The sequence below is a fragment of the Dendrobates tinctorius genome, unplaced genomic scaffold (genome assembly GCF_039654945.1).
Source record: "Dendrobates tinctorius isolate UK_male_01 unplaced genomic scaffold, ASM3965494v1 ptg000017l, whole genome shotgun sequence".
In the NCBI taxonomy this organism is placed as follows: Eukaryota; Metazoa; Chordata; class Amphibia; order Anura; family Dendrobatidae; genus Dendrobates; species Dendrobates tinctorius.
This window is the reverse complement of record NW_027361685.1, coordinates 12,542,928-12,569,141: the sequence shown is the minus strand read 5'-3', so window position 1 is coordinate 12,569,141 and position 26,214 is coordinate 12,542,928. Positions and strand designations below refer to the sequence as shown.

Here is a 26,214-nt window from a genome sequence, read left to right as displayed (position 1 = left end):
CATGGCCGGACTACACCACCGATAAAGCAGCCACAGCCGGTGACTGAGAGGAATCTGTGACTTCTCTGCATTCAGTGGTTACTACTCACCTGGGTAGTCATATGTGGGAATCTCCTCTTTACACCACTCATCACCCCTCACATATGTCTCTGTAGGATTAATATGGGTCAGATCTTCACCCTGAAACAAATATTGTAAAAGTCACAGACAGATGGAGAAGTCCCATCTATGATCAGCTCTAATCCTGCCATCTCCACCGTTCTCATTACACAAGTATAAAACATATAATACTGGTGGATAAAACAAGACGGAACACAAGACCTTCACAGCCGTCTACACATCATAGGGGAGATCTCCTGACACCTTCTCTCCATCTACCTGATGATCCTGAGGAGCACTGGGATCTTCTTGGTTACAGTCCTGTGGAAGAAGAGGACGGGGACATCTCTCTGGTGTTGTCCTCTTACTGGATAGATCTGGAGGAAACACATACAGGGACTGAATTCATTCTCTACATACAGATAATTATAGGCCGTGTGTATTTAGTCCTGTCTATTACCTGGAGATGTGAGGGGCTGGGGAACCTCCATTATGACGTCCTTGTACAGATCTCTGTGTCCTTCTAAATACTCCCACTCCTCCATGGAGAAATAGACAGTGACATCCTGACACCTTATAGGAACCTGACACATAGAATGATACCGTCATCCCCCCGATCCCTTCTTCATAGTGTTACTGTATAATGTCCCAGCATTCCCAGCAGTGTCACCTCTCCAGTCAGCAGCTCAATCATCTTGTAGGTGAGTTCTAGGATCTTCTGGTCATTGATGTCCTCATGGATCAGAGGGTGAGGTGGAGGCCCTGTGATTGGGCTCAGGGGTCTTCCCCATCCCTCAGACACAGGGTCCTGACAGCGATCACTAGAGGTCTTCTTCACCACTGTGTAATCCTGGTTATGGAGAGACACATTAATAAATCTCACTACAGACATTTCCAGAGTCCTCACCTCTCCAGTTCTGTCCATTGGTTATTCCCATAGATAAGAATGATGGAATGTGACGTCATCAGAATCTCTCACCTCTCCAGTGAGACGGAAGAGGATCTCTAGGGTGAGGTGTAACATCCTCTCCGCCATCTTGTCTCTGTCCATATCCATGCTTGATGGGTAAATCAGGAAAATTCTCTTCTGTAGAAGATCTTCACTGAGAGGATCCGATATTGTAGAGACCTGAATGAGAAGAAGATGATCCGATGTAACATCATAAGAATCCTGTGTAATAATACACTTACTGGAGATAATAAGGGAAACATATGAGGAGATTTATTATCTTACAGGGTTTAGTTTTCTTCCCTGACATCTACTAATAAAACCTATATATTTAGGCCACAGACAACAAGCAGTTTCCTCCTCGGAGTCGGCAGCTGAACACGTTCCTCATAGACTCATCTTCCATAACGCTAATTCTCGTCTCATTACCGACACTGGAATCGGCATTAGCAATACTGCAGGAGAGATTCATTACACGCGACATGAGAAATAACTCCTTCATGATGAGGACGACATCTTCATCTCCTACTGCGGCTCTAGAGACAGATTTGGCCAGAGTCGGTCGTACACGTGTGTGTGCGAGGTGTACGGAGCGGAGCCGCGTGTGTACGAGGTGTGCGGAGCGGAGCCGCGTGTGTACGAGGTGTGCGGAGCGGAGCCGCGTGTGTACGAGGTGTGCGGAGCGGAGCCGCGTGTGTACGAGGTGTATGGAGCGGAGCCGCGTGTGTACGAGGTGTACGGAGCGGAGCCGCGTGTGTACGAGGTGTGCGGAGCGGAGCCGCGTGTGTACGAGGTGTGCGGAGCGGAGCCGGGTGTGTACGAGGTGTGCGGAGCGGAGACGCGTGTGTACGAGGTGTACGGAGCGGAGCCGCGTGTGTACGAGGTGTACGGAGCGGAGCCGCGTGTGTACGAGGTGTACGGAGCGGAGCCGCGTGTGTACGAGGTGTACGGAGCGGAGCCGCGTGTGTACGAGGTGTACGGAGCGGAGCCGCGTGTGTACGAGGTGTACGGAGCGGAGACGCGTGTGTACGAGGTGTACGGAGCGGAGCCGCGTGTGTACGAGGTGTACGGAGCGGAGCCGCGTGTGTATGAGGTGTACGGAGCGGAGCCGCGTGTGTACGAGGTGTACGGAGCGGAGCCGCGTGTGTACGAGGTGTACGGAGCGGAGCCGCGTGTGTACGAGGTGTACGGAGCGGAGCCGCGTGTGTACGAGGTGTACGGAGCGGAGCCGCATGTGTACGAGGTGTACGGAGCGGAGCCGCGTGTGTACTCTATATACACCCGTATACCCCCAGCTTCGGTCACAGACCCCTCAGTGTATGCTGTATACACCCATATACCCCCAGCTTCAGTCACAGACCCCTCAGTGTAAGCTGTATACACCCATATACCCCCAGCTTCAGTCACAGACCCCACATCTCTCAGAGACAGATGTGGCCAGAGTCGGTCACTGCCTCCATCCCCACCGGCCGTCTATATGAAGGTTTCCCGTCTTCCCGCACTGGAATCTTCTCTCCCGTTAGATCTCAGCTCTGAGTCACACACAGAAGTTTGAGGCTTTTCTGGAAGAACAGGACACGAGAGATCTGAGGCCGATGTCTCCATGTTCAGGGTTTCCCCTCTGGATAAGAGGCTTTTCTGTCCCTTTCCCCCAATTAGAGGGGACATCTGTGGATATCGGGGTCTTTACCGGCTGCAGTCCTGGGGGGATTTACTCGGTAACGTGGACGTTGGACAAACGTCACCATCAATTACCATCAGAGTGAAGGAACATCGCTCCTCTATTCAGCTCTATGGATCCAGGATGAAATCCACTGCGGCCCCTGCAAGAAAAGAGCGAAATCTGGTGAGACCCCCGAGCCCGGAGATTTCTACAGCTGCTCTGTGTGCACAGGACCTGTGATGAGGTCACAGGAGGGGCGGAGTCAGGGGTCACATGATCAGGGGCCTCAGTGTGGGCAGGACTCTGCTGTGCTGGTTGTCATGGTGCTGGATGAGGGGAAGTTTCTGTGTGGGGTCAGGAGGGGTTTACAGGGTGGATGTAACAGAGCCGTGTGTACAAGGTGTACGGAGCAGAGCCGTGTGTACAAGGTGTGCGGAGCAGAGCCGTGTGTGTACGAGGTGTACGGAGCGGAGCCGTGTGTGTACAAGGTGTACGGAGCGGAGCCCTGTGTGTACGAGGTGTACGGAGCGGAGCCGTGTGTGTACGAGGTGTACGGAGCGGAGCCGTGTGTGTACGAGGTGTACGGAGCGGATCCGTGTGTGTACGAGGTGTATGGAGCGGAGCCGCGTGTGTACGAGGTGTACGGAGCGGAGCCGCGTGTGTACGAGGTGTGCGGAGCCACGTGTGTACGAGGTGTACGGAGCGGAGCTGTGTGTGTACGAGGTGTGCGGAGCGGAGCCGTGTGTGTACGAGGTGTACGGAGCGGAGCCGTGTGTGTACGAGGTGTACGGAGCGGAGCCGTGTGTGTACGAGGTGTACGGAGCGGAGCCGTGTGTGTACGAGGTGTACGGAGCGGAGCCGCGTGTGTACGAGGTGTACGGAGCAGAGCCGTGTGTGTACGAGGTGTACGGAGCGGAGCCGTGTGTGTACGAGGTGTACGGAGCGGAGCCGTGTGTGTACGAGGTGTACGGAGCGGATCCGTGTGTGTACGAGGTGTACGGAGCGGAGCCGCGTGTGTACGAGGTGTACGGAGCGGAGCCGCGTGTGTACGAGGTGTGCGGAGCCACGTGTGTACGAGGTGTACGGAGCGGAGCTGTGTGTGTACGAGGTGTGCGGAGCGGAGCCGTGTGTGTACGAGGTGTACGGAGCAGAGCCGTGTGTGTACGAGGTGTACGGAGCGGAGCCGTGTGTGTACTCTATATACACCCGTATACCCCCATCTTCGGTCACAGACCCCTCAGTGTATACTGTATACACCCATATACCCCCAGCTTCGGTCACAGACCCCTCAGTGTACACTGTATACACCCATATACCCCCAGCTTCAGGCGCAGACCCCTCAGTGTGCGCTGTATACACCCGTATACCCCCAGCTTCAGTCACAGACCCCTCAATATACACTGTATACACCCATATACCCCCAGCTTCAGTCACAGACCCCACATCTCTCACGCTGTAGAACCGACGCCGGACACACACGGTAAAACTGCAGTCGTCGGTCTCTCGTCTCTCGCACTTATACTGATAACATAAGATGGAGTTAGACGAACCCTCCTACAAAACGTGAGAACAAAGTCATTACTACAGGACTGTGTGAGAAAGGGATTTATTCTACAAGAAACGCTGGGGCCCCAATGAGAGAATCCGGGCCCCGTGGCTGGATACTCCAGGCCCCCAGCGTGTTAGGACCAGACGGGGTCTTTGTCTCTGGAACTTCTCTACTCGGGATAATGAGACTCTGATCTTGGTCATCCGCGTGGATAATGGAAATGGAATTACAAAGCTTCTCATAGACTTTCCATGTTACACACGGATGGCACATGTACAGCACACGGACGGCACATGTACAGCACACGGATGGCACATGTACAGCACACGGACGGCTCATGTACAGCACACGGATGGCACATGTACAGCACACGGACGGCTCATGTACAGCACACGGACGGCACATGTACAGCACACGGATGGCACATGTACAGCACATGGACGGCTCATGTACAGCACACGGACGGCTCATGTACAGCACACGGACGGCACATGTACAGCACACGGACTGCACACATACAGCACACGGACGGCACATGTACAGCACACGGACGGCACATGTACAGCACACGGACAGCACATGCACAGCACACGGATGGCACATGTACGGCACACGGACGGCACATGTACAGCACACGGACGTGTTATGAACGAGTCACCGTAGGAGGCAGACCCCTAAGTAAAAGGCAGCCCCCAACATATAATGACGGTGAAGCAAGATGAAAAAACACTCACACAGATAGAAAGATAGGCTGAGCAAACAATGGGGCCCAAGCTAGCTATACAGGACAGGAAAGGACGGTTGCTGTCTGCAATCTGCAAAAACCCTATGAAAAACATAAGCCAACAGGCTGATATGGAAAAAGGCCCTGAAGCAGCTAGGCTTCAAAAACTAAATCAGCACTCAGGTATTTTCTGAAGACAGAGCTAAAGGAATTCAGCTCACCCCAGCAGGGAATGGCAGAAATCCAGCAAAACAAAGACAAAGCACAAATGCAAAAGGCAGAGCAGAAAACTTAGCTTTAGCAGAGCAGGAATTCAGACTGGTCTCCAAGGATCCCACAGAGAAATCACCCGCAGGGCAGAAGGGCGTCGGCGGCCTTATATCCAGTCAGTAACTCCACTCAGCCAGTCATCATCATTAGTCTCAGATGTTTGATAATCAGGCTCACTACCTTTCTTAACCAGCAGAGGGAGTTCATCGGGCCTGAGTGGTGAAGGGGAAAATGAACTCACAACAGTACCTCCCCCTTGAAGAAGGGTCACCGAACCCTCAACCAAGCCACCAGGGCGATCAGGGTGAGCCCGATGAAAGGCACGCACCAATCTTTTGGCATGAATATCAGAGGCAGAGACCCAGGAATTATCCTCCTGACCATAACCCTTCCACTTAACCAAATACTGGAGTCTCCGTCTAGCCAGACGGGAATCCAGTATTTTCTCTACCTCATATTCCATGTTACCTTCCACCAATACAGGGTCTGGAGGTGCCAACCCCGGAACAACAGGTTCAACAAACCTCTTCAACAAAGACTTATGGAACACATTATGGATTTTAAATGTGACAGGAAGAGCCAACCGAAAAGAGACCGGATTAATAATCTCCAAAATCTTGTAAGGTCCAATAAATCTAGGCTTAAACTTAGGAGAAGCCACCTTCATAGCAATATTTTTTGATGATAACCACACCATATCACCAACCTTAAACTGGGGACCGATGGTCCTATGTCGGTTGGAAAACCGCTGGGCCTTTTCCTGGGAGAGAGATAACTTATCCACCACTTGGTCCCAGATCTGGTGCATTCTCTCCACCACAGTGTCAACACCTGGGCAGGCAGAGGGCTCCACCTGCCCTGAGGAAAATCGAGGATGAAACACAAAGTTACAAAAAAAAGGTGACATCAAAGTGGCAGAACTAGCTCTATTATTTAAAGCAAATTCGGCCAAGGGCAAAAATGAAACCCAATCATCCTGATCAGCGGAAATAAAACATCTCAAATACGACTCCAAGGTCTGGTTTGTTCTCTCTGTCTGCCCATTGGTCTGAGGGTGAAAAGCAGAGGAGAAGGACAACTGAATTCCCAGCTTGGAACAGAAAGTTCTCCAAAATCTAGACACAAACTGAACTCCTCTGTCAGATACAATGTTCTCAGGAATCCCGTGCAAGCGAACCACCTGTTGCAAAAACAGGGGCACCAACTCAGAGGAAGACGGCAACTTAGGGAGTGGTACAAGATGAACCATCTTAGAGAACCTATCACAAATCACCCAAATAACAGTCATCCTTTGAGAGACAGGCATATCAGAGATGAAATCCATTGAAATATGGGTCCATGGCCTCTTGGGGACAGGCAAAGGTATCAACAACCCACTAGAGCGAGAACACGATTTAGACCGGGAGCAAGTCCCACAGGACTGCACAAAATTCCTGACATCATGAGTAGAGTTGAGCGAAACGGGTCGAAAAAATTCATAAGTCGCCGACTTTTGGCAAAGTCGGGTTTCATTAAACGAAACCCGACCCTAGGATGAGGTCGGCCACGAGGTCGGCGACTTACGCGCCAAAGTCGCGTTTCAAAAGTTTGTTTTGCGCTCTTTTTCAGCCAATCAGGATCCACGGACACTGTGGGCAACGTGATGACCTAGGCACGGGTCACCACCATCTTTCAGAAGGGCATGCAAGTGATTGGCTTGCTTTGGTGGGCGTCACAGGGGGTATAAAAGGGCGTGCACGCCGACCGCCATCTTACTTCTGCCGATCTTAGTATAGGGAGAGGTTGCTGCTGATTCTGTAGGGAGAGCGTTAGGCAGGGAAGAAGACAAAAGAACTGCTTCTGCTGCTAGCGATTTGGCCTGCACAACACACAAGTCACTGTGTGTGCAGTGCAAGGGGAGGCTATATTGTGGTGTATCAGTGGTGTTGGTTGTTGGGCTGCCTTCTAAGGCTTCCTGACACGCTGGCATTGCTGTTTACCCACTGCTCCGCAAACTGCTTTTTTAAAAGCAATCCAATCTCCCTTATCCTCTAGTCACTTTTGTCACAGCTGTGCCATCGAGCGTGTCACATAGCGCTCAGATATCAGTGGGCCTCACACAATCCACAAGTGTCCAGTGTCCAAAAGTGTACGCAGAGATTCAAAATCTCCATTATCCTCTCGTCACTTTGGTCACAGGCAGCTGTGCCATCGAGCGTGTCACATAGCGCTCAGATATCAGTGGGCCTCACACAATCCACAAGTGTCCAGTGTCCAAAAGTGTACGCAGAGATTCAAAATCTCCATTAGCCTCTCGTCACTTTGGTCACAGGCAGCTGTGCCATCGAGCGTGTCACATAGCGCTCAGATATCAGTGGGCCTCACACAATCCACAAGTGTCCAGTGTCCAAAAGTGTACGCAGAGATTCAAAATCTCCATTATCCTCTCGTCACTTTGGTCACAGGCAGCTGTGCCATCGAGCGTGTCACATAGCGCTCAGATATCAGTGGGCCTCACACAATCTACAAGTGTCCAGTGTCCAAAAGTGTACGCAGAGATTCAAAATCTCCATTATCCTCTCGTCACTTTGGTCACAGGCAGCTGTGCCATCGAGCGTGTCACATAGCGCTCAGATATCAGTGGGCCTCACACAATCCACAAGTGTCCAGTGTCCAAAAGTGTACGCAGAGATTCAAAATCTCCATTATCCTCTCGTCACTTTGGTCACAGGCAGCTGTGCCATCGAGCGTGTCACATAGCACTCAGATATCAGTGGGCCTCACACAATCTACAAGTGTCCAGTATCCAAAAGTGTATGCAGAGATTCAAAATCTCCATTATCCTCTCGTCACTTTGGTCACAGGCAGCTGTGCCATCGAGCGTGTCACATAGCACTCAGATATCAGTGGGCCTCACACAATCTACAAGTGTCCAGTGTCCAAAAGTGTACGCAGAGATTGAAAATCTCCATTATCCTCTCGTCACTTTGGTCACAGGCAGCTGTGCCATCGAGCGTGTCACATAGCACTCAGATATCAGTGGGCCTCACACAATCCACAAGTGTCCAGTGTCCAAAAGTGTACGCAGAGATTCAAAATCTCCATTATCCTCTCGTCACTTTGGTCACAGGCAGCTGTGCCATCGAGCGTGTCACATAGCGCTCAGATATCAGTGGGCCTCACACAATCCACAAGTGTCCAGTGTCCAAAAGTGTACGCAGAGATTCAAAATCTCCATTATCCTCTCGTCACTTTGGTCACAGGCAGCTGTGCCATCGAGCGTGTCACATAGCGCTCAGATATCAGTGGGCCTCACACAATCCACAAGTGTCCAGTGTCCAAAAGTGTACGCAGAGATTCAAAATCTCCATTATCCTCTCGTCACTTTGGTCACAGGCAGCTGTGCCATCGAGCGTGTCACATAGCGCTCAGATATCAGTGGGCCTCACACAATCCACAAGTGTCCAGTGTCCAAAAGTGTACGCAGAGATTCAAAATCTCCATTATCCTCTCGTCACTTTGGTCACAGGCAGCTGTGCCATCGAGCGTGTCACATAGCGCTCAGATATCACTGGGCCTCACACAATCCACAAGTGTCCAGTGTCCAAAAGTGTACGCAGAGATTCAAAATCTCCATTATCCTCTCGTCACTTTGGTCACAGGCAGCTGTGCCATCGAGCGTGTCACATAGCGCTCAGATATCAGTGGGCCTCACACAATCTACAAGTGTCCAGTGTCCAAAAGTGTAGGCAGAGATTCAAAATCTCCATTATCCTCTCGTCACTTTGGTCACAGGCAGCTGTGCCATCGAGCGTGTCACATAGCGCTCAGATATCAGTGGGCCTCACACAATCCACAAGTGTCCAAAAGTGTACGCAGAGATTCAAAATCTCCTTTATCCTCTCGTCACTTTGGTCACAGGCAGCTGTGCCATCGAGCGTGTCACATAGCGCTCAGATATCAGTGGGCCTCACACAATCCACAAGTGTCCAGTGTCCAAAAGTGTACACAGAGATTCAAAATCTCCATTATCCTCTTGTCACTTTGGTCACAGGCAGCTGTGCCATCGAGCGTGTCACATAGCGCTCAGATATCAGTGGGCCTCACACAATCCAAAAGTGTCCACTGTCCACAAGTGTGTGCAGAAATTCTAAATCTCCCCTGTCCTATAGACACCTTTTACCTTGTTTTACATTACTATATAGTTTGTTGGATTTTGTCTACATTTCTACCAAAAATGAGGAAGGCTGGTGGAAGAGGCCGTGGAATTGGGCGGGGGTTGGCAGCTGGTAATGATGGTGTTGGTGGTGGATCTGATGGTAGTGGCAAGAGCAAAATAGGACCGAATGCAGGAGGTGCTGACCCTGCGTCATCGTTTGGCTACATAAGGCCTCGAACGCTTAGTTTTCTAGGAGTTGGCAAACCGCTTTTAAAGGCAGAGCATCAGGAAAAAGTTTTGTCTTACATTGCTGACTCAGCCTCCAGCTCTATCGCCTCCTCTTCTTCAGTTGTAAAAAGTAAAAGCACTGAGTCGTCATTGGAGGCTCATGTTCATGAACCACACCTTTCCTTGTGTCCTTCACCCCAACCAAGATTGAAGGATGACGCAGGCCATACTACTGATTACTCCATGGAGCTGTTTTCACATACCATGCCTGGATTATCAAGTCAAATGGTGAATTACCCAGGCCAAGATGAATCTGACATGGAGTGCACTGATGCACAGCCGCTGATGGATGATTCTGCTGGTACATTCACTCAGAGCACTACATTGTCCTCGCAGTGTACAGAGCCAGATTTTGACCCTGATGAGACTCAGGTGCCCCTTCCCGCACACTATACCACCATACACGGTGACACAGAGAAAGGTGCACATGACATAGAAGAGGAGGTGATGGATGACCCAGTTGTTGACCCAGATTGGCATCCATTGGGGGAAGAGGGTGCTGCTTCCAATAGCTCAAATGAGGAGCATCCACAGCAGACATCGACATCGCAACAGCTGTTATCTGGCAGGCCCGGAGCACTCCAAAGACAGGTTCCAAACATCAAAAGAGTTGCTGGACAGCTTGTCCAGAGGGTCAAAAGATCACAGCGTGCTAGGCCGCAAAATGTCTGCCAAAGTAGGAAGAGTGCAGTGTGGCACTTTTTTGAACAAAATCCTCATGATCAGGCCAAGGTTATCTGTAAGAAGTGCGCAAAGACCTTTAGCCGAGGGAAAAATCTGAAAAATTTGAATACCAGTTGCATGCTTAGACATTTAACCAGCATGCACTTGCAAGCGTGGACACAACACCAAACCTCAAGTGCCACATGTGCAACTGATCACAACGAAGGTAGTCAGCAACGCTACATTGTTTCCCCCACTGTAAGCCCACCGGTTAGCACAGCAGCAAATGTTGAGGTGTCGTTGCAAGGCCACAGCAGTCAGGGAATCCCACTGTTATATCAACGAAAGACTGATTCTAGGCCATCAGAAAGAACACCAACTCCATCACCATCATCAACCCTCTCTCAGTCCGCCCTGTCCACCGCTACTTCCACCATATGCAGCTCTCAAGTCCAGCTCACCCTCCCAGACACTATGAGTAGGTCAAGAAAGTACTCAGTCTCTCATCCGCGTACACTGGGTTTGAACGCCCACATTGCCAAACTAATCTCGTTTGAGATGATGCCCTTTCGGTTGGTGGAAAGCACAGCTTTCCGCGAACTCATGGCCTATGCAGTACCACGCTATGACCTACCCAGTCGCCACTTCTTCTCTCGCAAAGCCATCCCAGCCCTCCACCATCATGTGAAAGACCGCATTGTCCATGCACTCAAGCAGTCAGTGAGCGGAAAGGTGCACCTCACAACTGATGCATGGTCCAGTCGGCATGGCCAGGGCCGTTACGTGTCCATCACTGCGCACTGGGTTAATGTGGTGGATGCAGGGTCCACAGGGGACAGCGGTGGTGGGACAGTGCTGCCTAGCCCACGGTATAGGAAACAGTTGGCTGTAGGCGTTCGACCCTCCTCCTCCTCCTCCTCCTCCTCCAGAAGCGAAAGCTCGTCCACAGAGCGCAGTCGTACGAGCACTCCATCTGCAGCTGCCACTGTTGCACACGATGTGTCCCCCTATCGAGCAGCTAGTGGAAAGCGTCAGCAGGCTGTGTTGCAGATGATGTGTTTGGGCGACAGACACACCGCCGAGGTGCTGGCCGAGTACTTGAAGCGACAAACTGAGTCATGGCTGGGCAGTGTACATCTTGAGGCAGGCAAGGTAGTTAGTGATAACGGCCGTAATTTTGTGGCAGCCATAGCCCTTTCAAAACTCAGCCACATACCTTGCTTGGCTCACACATTGAACCTGGTGGTGCAGTGCTTCCTCAAAAATTATCCGGAGTTAACAGCCCTGCTCCAGAAGGTGCGAAGACTGTGCGCGCACATCCGCCGGTCGCCTGTACACTCCGTTCGTATGCAGAAGCTGCAGCGATTGCTCCACCTTCCCAACCACCGCCTCATTATCGACATTGCAACAAGGTGGAACTCCACCCTGCACATGGTGGAGCGGCTGTGCGAGCAGAGGCAGGCCATAATGCATTTGTGGGAGGATACACGGCCAGGCACTTTGAGAGCAGACATGGAGTTGACAGGCGTGCAGTGGTCGAAGCTGAAAGACCTTTGTAAAGTCCTTCAGTGTTTTGAGGAATGCACACGGCTGGTAAGCGCAGACGACGCCATCCTAAGCATGAGCATCCCACTTATGCGTCTGCTCATGCAAACTTTGACGCACCTTAAGGAGCAGGCGTCTGCAGCCAATGTTGATGAGGAGGAAGAGGAGGAGGGAATCCTTGATGACATTCAGCCATTGTCTGCTCAGGGACCTCTCCTGGACGAAGTGGAGGAAGAAGAGGAGGAGGAGGATGATGGGGATGATTACTTAGGGGAGGAGGATGCATCTCGTGGGGCAAGTGAAAATGTTGGCGTGGCAAGGTCTGGTACAGGGTTTGTGCGTGACTGGAGGGATGTGGATTTGCCAGAAAGTGCTCCTCCACCCAGCACTCGCAGTGCATCATTGACACCGGGAACATTGGCCCACATGTCAGATTATGCCTTGCGGATCCTAAAAAGGGACCCCCGCATTGCCAAAATGATGAACGATGATGACTACTGGTTGGCCAGCATCCTGGATCCACGCTATAAAGGCAAATTACAAAACATCATGCCACAGGAGAACCTTGACCTAATATTGGCTAATAAACAAGCAACTCTGGTAAATCGGTTGCTTGAGGCATTCCCAGCACACAGCAGCGGTGATGGTTCTCACACGAGCCGTACGGGCCGGGGGCAGCTTGGCAGAGGTGTTCGTGGTGCACACAGCAGAAGTGGCGTTGGAGACAGGGGTTTCATGACAATGTTGTGGACTGATTTTTCAAATACCGCTCACACAACTGGTAATACTGCATCGATGGAAAGTGACAGGAGACAGCAGTTGTCAACTATGGTTACAAACTACTTTTCCTCCCATATCGATGTTCTCCCACACAGGTCATTCCCCTTTGACTATTGGGCCGCTAAACTGGACACCTGGCCTGAATTGGCCCAATATGCCTTACAGGAGCTCGCTTGCCCAGCTGCAAGTGTGCTATCGGAAAGAGTCTTCAGTGCAGCTGGATCAATCCTTACAGAAAAAAGGACCCGTCTGTCAACCCAAAATGTGGATGATCTAACCTTCATTAAAATGAACCACGCATGGGTTTCCAAGGATTTTGTCCCACCTTCCCCTGATGACACATAGGGTGACAGAAAAATGGCTTGCTTTGGTCCACCTCTTCCTGGTACTTCACCTATTTCGCCTTTTGCATCAGCTGAATGTCCAACATCAACATATGCCACTTTCTAAAACTCCCTAACTGTGCTGCCTCCCCCCCATGGCCGGGGTCACCACCTACCGCACGACACCGTGCGAGTGCCGTTGCCCTGGACAGGTGGGTAGGCCGACTCTTGGGCGCGGGCACTGGCACAGGGTCCCTCATAGTGCAATCAAGTGTCTCTGACGGCGGTGGTGCACACCCGCCGTCAGACACACCGCTGTACTATGAGGGGCCCAGTGCCAGTACCGACGCCCACGAGTGGGCCCCCCTTGCTTGGGCAGGGCCCCAGCATTTGCAATCTTTACCTCTCCCTGCTCCTCCTCTGTGTAATCTTGGCCGTCAAATCCATACTGTGCCTGACACCGTCTGAGCCTGCCTCCTGAGACATATATTTTGAATGTGTACGCTATCCATACATGTTATCCGGGGATACGGTACCCTTTCTAACCTTTGTGCAATGACGTGCAATCCATACTGGGCCTAACACCATCTGAGCCTGCCTCATGCTGTATAGACATATATTTTGAATGTGTACGCTATCCATACATGTTATCCAGGGATACGGTACCCTTTCTAACCTTTGTGCAATGACGTGCAATCCATACTGGGCCTAACACCGTCTGAGCCTGCCTCATGCTGTATAGACATATATTTTGAATGTGTACGCTATCCATACATGTTATCCGGGGATACGGTACCCTTTCTAACCTTTGTGCAATGACGTGCAATCCATACTGGGCCTAACACCATCTGAGCCTGCCTCATGCTGTATAGACATATATTTTGAATGTGTACGCTATCCATACATGTTATCCGGGGATACGGTACCCTTTCTAACCTTTGTGCAATGATGTGCAATCCATACTGGGCCTAACACCGTCTGAGCCTGCCTCATGCTGTATAGACATATATTTTGAATGTGTACGCTATCCATACATGTTATCCGGGGATACGGTACCCTTTCTAACCTTTGTGCAATGACGTGCAATCCATACTGGGCCTAACACCATCTGAGCCTGCCTCATGCTGTATAGACATATATTTTGAATGTGTACGCTATCCATACATGTTATCCGGGGATACGGTACCCTTTCTAACCTTTGTGCAATGATGTGCAATCCATACTGGGCCTAACACCGTCTGAGCCTGCCTCATGCTGTATAGACATATATTTTGAATGTGTACGCTATCCATACATGTTATCCGGGGATACGGTACCCTTTCTAACCTTTGTGCAATGACGTGCAATCCATACTGGGCCTAACACCGTCTGAGCCTGCCTCATGCTGTATAGACATATATTTTGAATGTGTACGCTATCCATACATGTTATCCGGGGATACGGTACCCTTTCTAACCTTTGTGCAATGACGTGCAATCCATACTGGGCCTAACACCGTCTGAGCCTGCCTCATGCTGTATAGACATATATTTTGAATGTGTACGCTATCCATACATGTTATCCGGGGATACGGTACCCTTTCTAACCTTTGTGCAATGACGTGCAAACCATACTGGACCTAACACCGTCTGAGCCTGCCTCATGCTGTATAGACATATATTTTGAATGTGTACGCTATCCATACATGTTATCCAGGGATACGGTACCCTTTCTAACCTTTGTGCAATGACGTGCAATCCATACTGGGCCTAACACCGTCTGAGCCTGCCTCATGCTGTATAGACATATATTTTGAATGTGTACGCTATCCATACATGTTATCCAGGGATACGGTACCCTTTCTAACCTTTGTGCAATCACGTGCAATCCATACTGGGCGTGAGAACGGCTGGCGAGCTGTTAAGCAAGCTACAGCACCTGTCCAGACAAGTACAGGGATTCCCTAGCGAGGAGACTTATTTGATTGTTTTCAATGTTGGGACAGCAATTTTTGGGGAGCACTATACTCTGGAGAATGATAGATGGGGCCCACCATACACTGGAACATTCCAAAGGTGGACATCAGACACTGGAGCAGCATTTACAGGGCCCATTATACACTAGAGCATTAGAAATGGGGCCCATTATGTTTGGAGCATTATTTGGGCCCATAAGACAGTGGAGCTTCATCCATGGGGACCAACATATACTGTAGCATTATGTGGAGCTCATCATATACTGTTTCAAACATTATATGGGACCAATGATTCTGTATGGAGAAATAGATGGGCCTCGTCATGAGATGTAAAAAGTGAGGTATTTTTCATTGTACTATACCGCTATTTCTCTGCCGTATCGGAGCATGATGAGCTGTGGTATGTGTTAAAGGGGCGCTCTTTCGCCCAGGGCACATGAAAACCTGGAGCCAGCCCTCCCCCCCCACAGTTTGTAGCCAAATAACCCCCATTTTTCAGTGCGTAACTTGTAATATGAAGTTAATTAAGGTTGACAAGCTTAAGAAAGAAGAATTGATGCTTTTGGCATTCAAATGGGCACTGTAGGTGTGTTTCCTGTCCTCCTCTCACTGCCGACTTTTATTCCCCATTGACTTACATTGGGTTTCGTGTTTCGGGACGACCCCGACTTTTCCCTATAATCGGACGATCTTGCTCGACCCGACTTTTGGAAAAGTCGGGTTTCACGAAACGAAACGCGACCCTAAAAAACCAAAAGTCGCTCAACTCTAATCACGAGACAAGGAGGGCCACCAAAAAGACCGACTCACCAAATCTCTAGTACCAAAAATACCAGGATGACCAGCCAAAGCAGAGCAATGAACTTCAGACATCACTCTCTTCTTCCACTGGTCAGGAACATACAACTTTCCACTGGGACAATGCTCAGGTTTGTCCTCCTGGAACTCTTCCAGAGCACGACTCAAATCGGGCGAGATGGCAGAAAGAACTACCCCTTCGCCTAAGATGGTAGCAGGTTTGGTCACCACAGGAGAATCAGCAAAGAAGCTCCTAGAGAGGGCGTCTGCCCTGACATTCTTAGTTCCAGGAAGAAAAGAAACCACAAAATCAAAACGTGTAAAAAGCAAGGCCCACCTAGCCTGTCTAGGGTTCAAGCGCTTAGCCGACTCTAGGTAAATCAAATTCTTGTGGTCAGTGAGGACCACGACTTGATGCTTAGCTCCCTCCAACCAATGTCTCTGTCGTAGCTGTTTTTGTTCTGACCAAGCGTCAGATCTTTCCAGATCACCAGTGAGGCCGGATTGAGAGGTTTTGTCGCCCTTCTGATGACAAGCGCTTGGAGACAAAGGACTCAACACACACGGGTCGTGGTCAAATCACTTTATCTGACGTAATGAAATATAAGACATGTTTTTATACCATTTACAGCAATATGTGACTCAATATGTGGAGCTCATTTGGCCCCCACCATCACCTCAGGGTCGTATCTTGTTTACAATATAGCCAGAACATGTTGTTGAGAATAAATATGATAACAAGTATAGTTTCCTTGAAGACAGAGACTACTAGTCTACATAAGAATAATTCTAGCAATAATAAGGCAAAAGGCAATTGAAGTCTTAAAGGCATTTAAAGGGATATAAAAGCAAACCATTAACTCTTCTATATCAATTTCCCCCTTTTGTAAATGGTATAACCTTTGCCACAGGGTCAGCTGATGTCCACATAGGAGCTACTGTCTCATGGGTCTAGTACCCATAAGGGGGCTTCCTACCTGCTTCGCCCATCCACCCTCAGTGTGGACACTCACTTTCCCCATCAGCAATGGCCACCTGGGGTCTATGGTACACTACAGAAGGTTCAGCCTTAGATTCTTTTTTTATGCATACATTATTCAGTAGCTTAAGTAATACATATATTAGCGCTTTTACGGCTACATAAAGCAATAAGCAAACCAACAAAATTTGCATACAAGTCTATATAATGCCAAAAATCCATCCTGCTAAGCCATTAAACCAATTTGCTGGATTTAGGAAAGAGAATGTGTTACCCCACCAGGAGTCTCTCTTTGCGCTGTGTTGTTTTAACCATTGGTCTCTAAGTTCACCTATTCTGTCTATACTGGCCCCGATCTGGAGATTGCCAGCAGGGTCAATATAGTCACAACAGGTGGGACCAATTATTTGACACATTCCTCCTTCTTTTGCTGTCAGGTAATCTAGTACTATAGAATGCTGGTTAGTAACTGTCATTAATTGTCTCTGTATTGTATTAGTTTCATTAAGAACTTCAAGAATCTCGAAAATCTGATCGTCCAGGTAGTCGGTAGCTGCTACTAATTTATCCCACATTTGTGTTATGAAGGGGTATATTAGCATACTACTGAATATTTTATTTGTTATCCCCATTTCTACTAGATGCAGCCTACCATTTGGCCGGGGCTTATTGTCTGCAGCCCTTCTATACCAAGTATGAATTGGGACTGCTGCTGTGTCTATTTTACTATGAGGAACTATGAAAGTGGCTGGTGTTAGTTTGGCAAGAGTGCTAACCCCTCTTATGTCCGGGCTCACCCACCTGTAGGTGCGATGTCCGCAAACCAAGAATACTCCTTCAGGGAGAACACAAACATGACCAGGGGTCTGTATACATTGGTATAAACTCAAAAGTCCTGACATAGGCTTATGGGCGCACCAAGTATTATTCATTGGTTTTCCCCTTATACCAGATGTACATTTACCCCTTTCTTTCCTTATTATTTTACCCGTAGATGCTTTACAGCCTTCAACACCATCCTGGTACACCGTCTCATTAACCTGTGTTTGATCGCGAGTGTATATGCGGAAGCAATTATTGTCCTCACCACAGGTGTCTGATCCAGTGTATTGAAGACTGAACCACCGTCCATCATTGGGAATAGAGTCTGAGTGAGGGATTTCAGTCCTCCTCCTGGCGACCATATTTCCGACATCTGAGTCATATTCCCGCCACCACATTTGTACCTTAGGCCGCGTTATATTAAACTGAAACCAGGGATTAGCGGCCCATCCGATTATAGCCAATGAGGCATATATATCACGGGGCACATCTTTTCCCCAAAACCTAGATTGAGTCCAAGTCTCATGGTGTATGCAGTGTGGGGTTAATACCTCCCATGGCTCCAGAGGTAAGGCTAAGTACAGCATAGTCCTCGCAGATACAGGGCTGTGTGTGCAGATCCAACAGTCCTTCGGTTTCTGTCCTTCCATGTCCTTTATAAGAAGAGCATGATGCCAAATGAGTTTGTTGTCCCAGTCAGCATTTAAGAGTTTATCCTGTGTCTCTGTAGAGTGCAGTAACCCTGTCACTGCCATGGCCTTTTGAATTTTCAGTTTAAGTGTCCCATTTAGTCTTTCTACCTTCCCACTACTTTGTGGCCTATATGGTGTATGAAATGCTTGCTGTACACCCAGGGCCTGCATGACTTCCCTCATTATTTCTCCCGTGAAGTGTGTACCCCTATCACTTTCTATGGTTTCTGGGACACCATACCTGCAGATCAGTTCTGTCATCAGTTTGTCTGCAGTTGTTTTAGTAGTTGCAGATTCTACCGCAGAGAAGAGATCTACACATACTAGGACATATTCATACACTCCTACCTTTGGTAGCTGTATGTAATCAATCTGCAGTCTCTGAAACGGGTAGAGAGGCCTAGGTGTCGCTTTCTTAGGGACTTTTACTGTTTTACCTGGGTTGTGCTGTGCACAGATGAGGCATGATTGTACAAGTTTCGCGGCTGCGTAACTGAAACCAGGAGCGATCCAGAAGGCATCCACCATGGCACATGTGACTTTTTGAGGTGTGATTGGGGCCATGTGCTGCTTGCGCCATAATCGGAAACAGGGACTTCGGTAGGCACAACTTATCCTTATTCTCCCATACTCCATTTGAGTTCAGCTCAGCTCCCAGTCTCCCCCAGTGTTCCTTCTCTGTTTGGGCAGCCTGTTGCTGGAGAGATTTCAGGACATCTAAACTCAGCGTGGCTGGAATATGCTGACTCCCCGCCACCGTCCACTGCTTCCTAGGCCGCCTGACTGCTATTTTAGCAGCCTCGTCCGCCCTTCTGTTGCCTTCTACCTCCATGGAGTCACCTTTTGCGTGTGCTTTTACCTTGACAATGCCAACCTGGACTGGTAACATTAATGCCTCCATCAATTGTTTCACCAGCTCTGCATTTTTAATGGGCTTACCGGCTGATGTAAGGAACGCTCTGCTTCTCCAGATAGGGCCATAATCATGGGCTATTCCCCATGCATAATTCGAATCAGTGTAAATATTAGCGACTTTACCTGCAGCGGCTCTACACGCCTCAGTGAGTGCCTTCAACTTTGCCTCCTGCGCCGACATGTGAGGAGAGAGTGGTTCCGCTCGGATTACCTCATGTGAGGATACTACTGCATATCCAGTGTAGAATCGTCCATCCTGGTGGTATCTGGGGCCATCTACAAAAAAGAAACTCAAAGTCTGCATTAGGAACATGTTTTTCATGAATGTGTGCAAACCCAACTGTCTCCTGACTCATCAGTTCTATGCAGACATGTTCATGCGTCATGTCAAAGTATCCTTCCTCACTTGCCAATACGGTCACCAATTCCCCCTTTTCTGAATCCACAGGCAGGAGGGTGGCTGGATTCAGAACGTTACATCTTTTGAGGAGTGACATACTCAGGAATTAGTAGAGCACACTCAAGTCGGAGCTGTCTGGCCATAGACAGATGTTTTGGTTGAACTTGTAGGAGTATGGCATGGATGTCATGTGGGGAATAGATTGTCAAAAGAAACGTCAGTGTGATCTCACATGCCTTTCCTAGTAGTGCGGCTGCTCCTACCGCACAGACACAATCAATTTTGTGTGAGGTCCCGGGTCACTAAACCTAGGAAGATGCATAGATGCTGATGTGACCTGGGTAGAGGGAGATCTTGAATTGCCTGTTTCCTGTCAGGTGTCTGGTACCTTCGGCAATACAATGTCCCAACAAATGTCACCTTTTGTTTGTAATACTGTAATTTGTCACGTGAGACCTTGCAACCCTTAGGGTCATCCACGTACTGTAATAGTACAATCAGCGGATGAGGTGATTGCCACTACTCAAGGATCCCTGCCATCGCTGCTGAATAGATGGCAGGGGTTTCTTTCCCCCTTTGTGGGAGGACTGTCCAACAATATTGTTCACCTCTATGAGTAAAGGAGAAAGATACTGACAGTCTGTGTGCAGGGGTACAGAGAAGAATGCACCTGCTAAATCAATGACTGTGAAACATTTTGACATTACTGGGATCTGTGACAATATTGTGTGTGTGTGTTAGGGACGATTGAGGTCACACTCACTGTATCATCATTAATAGCCCTTAAGTCATGAACCTTTCTGTAAGTGTCAGCAAACCCTTGAGTTCCTTTTTTTTTTTTTTTCTCTTTTTTCCTAATGGGATACAAAGTGGTGTCACAGGGGGAAGATCTTTGCAGTCCAAAGGGGGGGTTTCTTTGCACCAGAACCCCTGCCTTAACATACTCTCTAATATCTCTGCTCGGGGCAATTGATTTGGCTATTGATATTGCTAGGCTCAAGGGGTATTGCTTTAAACAAGGGGGAGTGGTTCCTTCTTTCATTTTAATCATGACAGGGGGAATGGGCAACTGACCCACATCCGTTTTTCCCCTTGCCCAAACAGTGTCTGGCACCTGTCCCATTTCCTCATCCTCAGGCATTTTGGTGTCAGGTGTTAGTTTCACCGCTTTAGTCATATACACCATTGCCGCAATCTTACACAAATGTTTATCTGAGAGGGGACTTGTGACTGTAATACCCTCAGGAGAGTACTGTATGGTGGCCGGGATCGCACTCAGCACATCTGCTCCCAGTAAATTCATAGGGGTATTGTCACTAACAATAAGTTTTGTAAGTACCACAATTCCAGCACCTCACTGTTTCTAGGTCCCTTGGTACCTTACTACGTCTCCACTGTTTTCCTTGTGCTCCAGCATACATGACAGGTCGTCTTATTGTCCTTGTTTGCTCAATTTCTTTAGCTACCTTAAGGAGGTCTTTCGGATCTACATGTCTCCATTCAGGTCTGGCTGTCTGTACTGCGTCTCGTAAGTCTTTGTTCATACCGTCAATGAATGCATTCACCAGTATTCTAACATCAAGTGGGTTTATGCAAATGTACCCCATGTCTGCCCATTTCAGCTGTAACCGTCCAAAGTACATCTCTACACTCTCTCCTCTTTGCGGTGTCACGTTAATCAGGAGTACAGACTCCTCTGATTGTTCCACTGTAGCCCATTGTTAGTGACTCACAGAACGTCTCCCCAGACCGTGCAGATTTATCATCCATGCCCCAAGCCTGATTCTTTGTCACATCTGTGTGTGTCTTAATTATATGTCCTAGTGCGTCACCTGCCTTTAAACTCACCAACCTCTCTAGGTCTGCCCAGGTACACTTATATGTCTGCTGTACTTCCTTTATGTGTCTGTAAAATGGGAATGGTTGGTCTTCAGGGTCAGGCAACTGTTTCAACAAAGCTAGCTGGTCAGAGGGGCTCCAGGGATAATACACCTGCATCTTTCTTATTCTAGTCGCACTGATGGGGTTGGTCGTCTGATGTCTACTGTCAGCTTACTCCTCAAAGGTCAATGTCCCCACTACCCACTCTATTATGTCAGCTTCTTATGTCACTACATATGATCTTGTCTGGACAGGATTTAGCGCAACTCGCTTAGGTCAGTAGCACAGGTCACACAAGTAGCTATTCAGTCTGGGTTTGTCTGAGTCTGATCACAGTGTTTACAAGTCCATCTGTTTTGTCTGAGTCTCTGGTTACTCTTTGTCAATCAAAACATTCATAATACACCTTCCACACTGCTGCACATTCATTCTCAAGCATCATTTATTCACTTGCTATTTTCTTCCCTTGTCTGTGCCTTTTTGTACATCCAAACATTCACACTGTGGTATTTTTGCCTTTTTTTTTTTTTTTAAATTGGTCCAACCTGTATTACTGCTTCCTTTCTTCTCTGTCTTTTTCAATTTGCATAGCTCTCTTGGATCTCATTGGGGGCACCAACGGTACACAGAAAAAGTTGCCATGGCTTCAACCTTTTTCTGCCGACAGCTCACCTTTCTTCTGAAATGCCCTCCCAGTGTGCCTGGACCTCTGTCTTACAGGCCACACTTAGCAAGTCAGAGAGAGCCTGCCAAGGTGTAGCGGGAAGGCTCCTTGCCTCTCACCCGGTAGACCTACAGGATGTAGCGGGAAGGCTCTCTGCCTCTCACCCGCTAGATCAGCTGGCTAGAATAGGATCAGGCCTGCATCCTTCCAGCCCAGCTCCATGGATTGTTGTGGGAAGGCTATTTCAACCTTAGACAGCTCACCTTTCTTCTGAAATGCCCTCCCAGTGTGCCTGGACCTCTGTCTTACAGGCCACACTTAGCAAGTCAGAGTGAGCCTGCCAAGGTATATCCAGAGGGCTCCTCACCCTCGCCTCTCACCCACAACAATAAAACCTGCTGACTAAAGTAAGAAGTCCCAGGTGTGATAGGACTCTAACCCACTTTAGCAGCCGTACAGTCGGCTACCTCCTCTGTTGATACACAATTTGCTATACAAATCAATCACACAACTAGAAGCAGGTTCAAACACATTAATGACCAAACAATCACTTAAAATGACCATCAATCACTTGCAATTTCCTTCTAAATTAGGCACCATATTTTACTTTTAACTTCCAACTTCAATTAAGTACTGTTGCTTTAAAATGCACAAATCTTTCAGCGTGTACCTTATGGATAGAATTACAGAGAATTTTGAGCACAGCTCACACTCAGCAGAGATAAGAGCGAAGGGAGAAGAAACTGCGCAGCGCCATCCTCCCCCCCTCCCATCAGAATGCAGCATCGTCCTTCACAGAATTCTGTAGTTCTTTAGACTTATCAAAATCAATTTCTACAAAGAAACTCAAAATCACGGGATTTCACTGTAAGAGCAGATAACTGTATAATGAGATTAACCATGCCTTGCCCTTTTTTTCCTGGCCAAATGCATTCAGGAAACTTTACAATGTAATGCCACATATAACACGAACTATATCATTACTCAATTCATTCAGTCTCAGATGTAGATTTGAAATATCTATAACGCATCTGTCCGGGATTCCACCACAACTAGAAAGGTAACAAATCTCTTGACACAAAAATGATGTGTGATGATTCATTTATACGTGCTCATTCACGGATTTTTTTTTTATTTTTTTTCTTTTTTTCTCAATTACTCATCTCTCATCTTATTCAGAGGTTCTCATAGACATATATACAAGGATTCACACAGCCTGCCTATCTTGCACTTTGGATTTGATTGACACTTTAACCTACAGCAGTGTCCACTGACACTCCGAGAACACCAAAGCCAACTTCTTAAACAACAAGAAACATTGAAAACCAGAGCAACCAAAAAACCACAGCCCTATACAAAATACAGCCTCATATGATTTACTGCCAATCCAAAACAACAACCACTGCACAGAGTCTATCCCAGACTTTGTGCTACACAGTACACCAGTACACAACCAGTTAGTATATTAGTATATTGCCAGAACAGTTTAACAGATAATACAGATGACAATTATTATCTTATTACTCTATTATTCAACTCTCATACAGACATACTCACCCCTCACTGGTGATGTGGGTTCTTTTGAACCGTGCTGTTACAGTCTTACCCAGAGGTATGTGGACATCCTTAGAAAGGTTGCAGATGCAGAATCAATGTAAGAATAAATGTTCTCACCTGCTGCAGCCTGGATTCTGCATTTTCAACCTCCCAGGAAGCTCCCACGTACGGATTCCGAATAGACTGGTTTCCACGGTCCCCGTCGGGCGCCAAACTGTCGTAGCTGTTTTTGTTCTGACCAAGCGTCAGATCTTTCCAGATCACCAGTGAGGCCGGATTGAGAGGTTTTGTCGCCCTTCTGATGACAAGCGCTTGGAGACAAAGGACTCAACACACACGGGTCGTGGTCAAATCACTTTATCTGACGTAATGAAATATAAGACATGTTTTTATACCATTTACAGCAATATGTGACTCAATATGTGGAGCTCATTTGGCCCCCACCATCACCTCAGGGTCGTATCTTGTTTACAATATAGCCAGAACATGTTGTTGAGAATAAATATGATAACAAGTATAGTTTCCTTGAAGACAGAGACTACTAGTCTACATAAGAATAATTCTAGCAATAATAAGGCAAAAGGCAATTGAAGTCTTAAAGGCATTTAAAGGGATATAAAAGCAAACCATTAACTCTTCTATATCATACGACATCTCCACTCCTCAAATGCCCATTTCATGGCCAACAGTTCCCGATTCCCCACATCATAGTTACGTTCAGATGGAGAGAACTTTCGGGAAAAGAAAGCACAGGGATTCATTTTAGATGTTACAGGATCCTTTTGGGACAAAACAGCTCCTGCACCAATCTCAGAAGCATCCACCTCTACCTGGAACGGAAGTGAGACATCAGGTTGCCGCAAAACCGGGGCGGAGGTGAATCTTCGCTTCAACTCCTGAAAGGAAGAAACAGCCTCTGGAGACCAATTCAACACATCAGCACCCTTCTTAGTCAAATCAGTCAATGGCTTGGCAATACTAGAAAATTTTGCTATAAATTTCCGATAAAAATTAGCAAAACCCAAAACTTCTGGAGGGCCTTCAAAGAAGTGGGCTGAACCCAATCGTAAATGGCCTGTATCTTGGCCGGGTCCATTTCAATAGTTGACGGAGACAAAATAAATCCCAAAAAAGAAATCCTCTGTACTCCAAAAAGGCATTTAGATCCTTTGACATACAGGGAATTCTCCCTCAAGATCCGGAACACAGTCCGAATATGTTCCACATGAGAATCCCAATCCTTGGAGAAGATCAAAATATCATCCAGATAGATAGTCAAAAATTTATCGACAAAATCTCGGAAAATATCGTTCATGAAGCACTGGAAGACAGAAGGGGCATTAGTGAGCCCAAAAGGCATCACCAGGTACTCAAAATGTCCCTCTGGAGTATTAAACGCCGTCTTCCATTCATCCTCATGCTTAATGCGAATAAGATTATACGCCCCCCTGAGGTCAAGCTTGGTAAACCAGCAAGCACCTTTAACTCTAGAGAATAGATCCGAAATCAGGGGTAACGGATACTGATATTTAACAGTAATTTTGTTGAGGGCACGATAATCAATACAAGGTCTTAATGATCCATCCTTTTTGGCTACAAAAAAAAAACCGGCACCTAAGGGTGACGAGGATGGTCTAATATGACCCTTCTCCAACACCTCCTTAATATAGGATCGCATAGCCTCGTGCTCGGGTACAGATAAATTGAAGAGCCGACCCTTGGGGAATTTACACCCCGGGCTCAGTTCAATTGCACAGTCATAACTCCTATGAGGAGGCAGAGACGCAGACTCATTCTCACTAAATACATCATAAAAGTCCGCCAAATAATCAGGAACATCATGTGACTGAGGAGAGTTGGAAAACACCGGAGCCTCACTATAGGCACACCGACAACCTCAACTCACCACAGACACAGATTTCCAATCCAAAACTGGATTATGAATCTGCAACTAGGGAAACCCTAGAACAATGGTATCATGAAGATTATGCAACACCAAAAATCTGCAATTTTCTTGATGGTCTGGGGCGACCCGCATTACCACCTGGGTCCAAAACTGAGGTTTATTTTTTGCCAAAGGAGTAGCATCAATCCCCCTCAAAGGGATAGGCGTCTGCAGAGGTGTCATCGGAAATCCACAACGTTTAGCAAAATCCAAGTCCATTAGGTTTAGAGCTGCTCCAGAATCCACAAAAGCCTTGGCGGAAAATGTGGACAGGGAGCAGATCAGAGTAATAGCCAGAAGAAACTTAGGTTGAACACCACCAACAGAAAACGTGTGTGCAAAGCGTTTCTCTCGTTTGGGACAGACAGAAATAATATGCGAGGCATCTCCACAGAAAAAACACAACTTATTACGCCTTCTGAACTCCTGACGCTGCTCTCTGGACAAAACTCTATCACATTGCATAGGTTCAGACATTTGTTCAACAAGTGGCAACACCTCTCGTGCAGCTTTGCGTTCACGCAAACGCCGATCAATCTGAATGGCTAATGACATAGAATCGTCAAGACCAGAGGGAACAGGAAATCCCACCATAGTATCTTTTACGGCTTCTGAC

The 26,214-nt window shown here is 48.0% G+C and overlaps 2 protein-coding genes across 2 annotated transcripts in view; both read right to left on the bottom strand.

Annotated features, from left to right (window-relative positions):
- The window catches only part of LOC141082344 (zinc finger protein 213-like), a 43,710-nt gene extending 39,247 nt beyond the window's left edge, over positions 1–4,463 (bottom strand). The window contains exons 1-3 of the mRNA XM_073566291.1: positions 4,377–4,463; positions 770–949; positions 560–683 (exon numbers count right to left, since the gene is read on the bottom strand). Coding sequence (XP_073422392.1) covers positions 560–683; positions 770–949; positions 4,377–4,463 — 391 coding nt within the window. The remainder of the gene's footprint in view (positions 1–559; positions 684–769; positions 950–4,376) is intronic.
- LOC141082292 (uncharacterized) overlaps positions 1–26,214 on the bottom strand; it is a 987,535-nt gene that overhangs the window by 835,708 nt on the left and 125,613 nt on the right. The window lies entirely within an intron of this gene.